Below are 3583 nucleotides of genomic sequence, written 5' to 3' on the forward strand. Positions count from 1 at the left end.
TGAACTTTATCAAATTTTAACAACCAAAAACTAAGATTTCGTTAAATTATTAAACACTTTCTCAATAGTATTTGCAATATCAATACTTATGATTATTGATTATTTACTTGAAGAATTACAATCAGTTAATTATTTAAGAATAAAATATATAAATGGTGTTTCTTTTTTCTTTAGACTCAGGTTTTCTACAATTTTCATATCATATAAAACCTAATTCTTTGTACGGTAGACAATTATTATTTATCATGTTGTATGAGTTGAATTAGTTAGCTTTTTGATGAAGTTCTTTAGTATGAAGTGAACTGCATTATTTTTAAAATTTTTTTGCACCATTTTTTGAATTGTTTACGTATATACTTTTTGTATATGAACTTTTTGTAATTATTCAATTCACAAGAATATTTTTAATCCAGCATATTTAATTATTTTTGTGTGAATATTCATTGTCATCAATTGAGATTTCATTGACAAAGGTAGTTGAGTATTCCCTTTTTCATTTATCTTCTATTGTTTTTATAATTTTGTTTGACAAGAAAGGTTTGGAGTTCAAAAGGTGGTCGGATGGAGGAAAGCCATGGAAAGAGTTGGTGGGATTTCTGGATGGGTTTATAACAACAGCGAAGAGTCGGATTTGATACAAAACATAGTCAAAAGGATTCTGGCTGAACTGACCAATTCCCCTGTGGTTGTGGCTTCTTACGTTGTGGGACTTGATTTTCGTCTGGAAGAATTAGTGGAATTGTTAGACGTCAGGCAAAATGGCCTGCAAGTTCTGGGTTTGCGCGGACTGGGTGGAATTGGTAAGACAACTCTTGCCAAGGCTCTCTACAATAAACTTGCTAGACACTTTCAATGCCGCAGCTTCCTTTCCAGTGTTAGAGAAAATTTTAAAAGTCGGCAAAATGGTCCTGAATTCCTTCAGAAAAAGATTGTTGGTGATCTTTCTTCACACAAGGTGCCTCCTACTTTCTCTGATGCCAAATCTTATGTGCTAGAAATGAAGAGGATACTGAAACAAAACCGAGTTCTTCTAGTTTTAGATGACATTGATGATGCAGGACAACTTAAAGAACTAGCTGGCTCGAGAGAATGGTACTCTGAAGGAAGCCGGATAGTAATTACTACTAGAGATGCGGCAGTTTTGCCAACTGATTTTGTGGATAAGATTTATGAAGTGAAATCTTTGGGAAAGTCTGAGTCACTAAAACTTTTTAGTCACCATGCATTTAGAAGAGAGAATCCCACAGGAGCTTTCCTTAATTTGTCCAAAGAAATTGTCTCCTGTACCGGTGGACTACCGTTGGCACTAGAAGTCTTTGGTTCTCTTTTATACGGTAAGAGAATAGTAGAGGAATGGCAAGATGCTTTGGAAAAGCTGAAACAGATCCGTGGGCCTGAACTTCAGGGTGCCTTGAAGATAAGTTATGATGCCCTTGATGTTCAAGAGCGGTCAATATTTCTTGACATTGCATGCTTGTTTCTGAATTTGGAAATGAACAGAGAGGATGTAATTGATGCGCTGAGAGGCTCTTATTTTGGAGTAGAGACTGCGGTTACTACTCTTGTTTCAAGATCCCTTATAAAATTTATCGATTCTGAGCAGTTATGGATGCATGACCAGATTCGAGACATGGGAAGACAGATAATTGTAGAAGAAAATTTATCGGATGTTTATGGGCGCAGCAGAATCTGGAATCCCGCCGATGTTTTGGGTCTCTTTCAAGACGGAAAGGGTACTCGAGATATTCAAGGAATTGTATTAGACCTTGAAAAGAAGAACTTCCCTAGGGATAAAAAGGCACGGGCAATTGCATGGCAACAACTTTGTCAAACACCCAATTTTACCTCTGCAATAACATACTTCAGGGAGATATACAAGGAGCATCATCACCGTTATGCAACAAAAGATGGTGAAGTCATACTTAATTCTACATCATTTGAATCAATGGTGAATCTGAGACTGTTACAGTTCAGCAATGTGAAATTGGAAGGACGTTTGAAACGTTTACCTGCCCAGTTAAAGTGGTTACAGTGGAGAAAATGTTCCCTGAGAAGCCTTCCTTCTGATTTTTTCCCAAGGGAATTGGCGGTCCTTGATCTCTCAGAAAGTAAACTTGAAAGAATCTGGGGATGGAAATGGTGCTGGCATGCTCAACAGGTAATTCTGATGTACATTATCGTTTGGTTGGTCTCTCGATTTAGTTATTTTGGATGATAACATGCATCGCACATTATACAAGAAAATCAAAGTGATGTAACTGGTCAAATCTTTTGCTTTTTTGCCTTTGTCTACTATTAAGATTCCCGGAAGTCAAGAAAACATATTGTGTATAGGTTTGTCTAGTAAGGATCTGTTCTCACATATAAAGTGGATTCTGCTTGCAAGACTCTGATTGCAATCATAATTCAACCAAAAAAAAAAAAAAAATACAACATAAAGCAAAAACAACAACTAGTCCTTTTCCGTACTAATATGATAAATGGCATGTTCAATATGGATACATTAAAATTAATACATAGATTTTTTTTCCCTTTTTTCTTAGATGAAAAAACTCTAATTATGATATCAAAATCAGTTAGCTGATTATAGATGGAATATAAGAAAATTTTTTATTGTTTGCTTGGATTTGGATTACATGAGTTGTCATTTCAATTACAACTAAATTGTTTGCGTGTTTGTGAGTTGCGGGAACATTTAAGTGCTTTATTTAATGTCTTGTTACTTATTCAGCTTTTCAATTTTTATATGAATTTGAATGGGCTAAAGCAAAGTGTAATATTCATTGAATTTGGACTATTTACATTTTATCTAAGTGTTTTTGTTATTAATAGAAAATGTAAATTATTCGTAATGCTCAATCATTTTAGATTGGTTATTTAATTTTTAGTTAAAATTCATTTGATTGAAATAGTTGGGTTTTATATTTTTCTTTTATTTTTTTTATTTATTCATATTGGTAAAAAGTGCATTATTGTGAAATTTGCTCGTGATATAATGGCTGCCTTCTCCTTCTATATTTCTATTTTTTCTAAAGAGTATTTATTTTTTCATGTTGATTTTTTTTTTACAATCGCAAATAATGACTAATGAAAAATTTTTCATGCTTCCATTAAATAATGACTAATATTGAAGAGGGACACCTACTACTCCTAAACCCCAAAGATGCTGCCTAAACAAAGTGAAAGAACTGATAACAAACTTCAGGTGGAATAGACTATTGATTTTCAATACTTTCAATGGCAAAGATGCTGAATAAATCCTCAAAATCCCAATAAGTATGGCAGGAAGGGCAGATAGCAGTTACTGGATAGCAAGCACCAATGGAAACTACACTGTGAAGTCAGCCTACAAGATGTTGGAGGGGGAGGAGAAAACTACTAATATTGGAAGCGGAGTAGCTGGATGGCAAGGGGAAACCAGCTTTAATGGACAGAAGGAGAAAGACTGGAGCAAAATGTGGAGACTGGACATCAAGGGTAAACACAAGACTTTTCTTTGGAAATGTCTGAACCAAGCTCTACCAGTGAATGAGCTAATATACTGCCGAACCAGAATGGGGAAACCAATTTGCCAAATCTGTGG

General features: G+C 34.7%; 1 protein-coding gene across 1 annotated transcript; it reads left to right on the forward strand.

The window, feature by feature from the left end:
• Positions 1-538: 538 nt before the first annotated feature.
• LOC113687302 (disease resistance protein RPV1) lies at positions 539-2215 on the forward strand. The gene has a single exon (XM_027204942.1). The coding sequence runs from the start codon at positions 575-577 to the stop codon at positions 2213-2215; it is 1641 nt and encodes a 546-aa protein (XP_027060743.1). The 5' UTR covers positions 539-574.
• The last annotated feature ends 1368 nt before the right edge of the window (positions 2216-3583 follow it).

The sequence above is a fragment of the Coffea arabica genome, chromosome 5e, assembly GCF_036785885.1.
Source record: "Coffea arabica cultivar ET-39 chromosome 5e, Coffea Arabica ET-39 HiFi, whole genome shotgun sequence".
In the NCBI taxonomy this organism is placed as follows: Eukaryota; Viridiplantae; Streptophyta; class Magnoliopsida; order Gentianales; family Rubiaceae; genus Coffea; species Coffea arabica.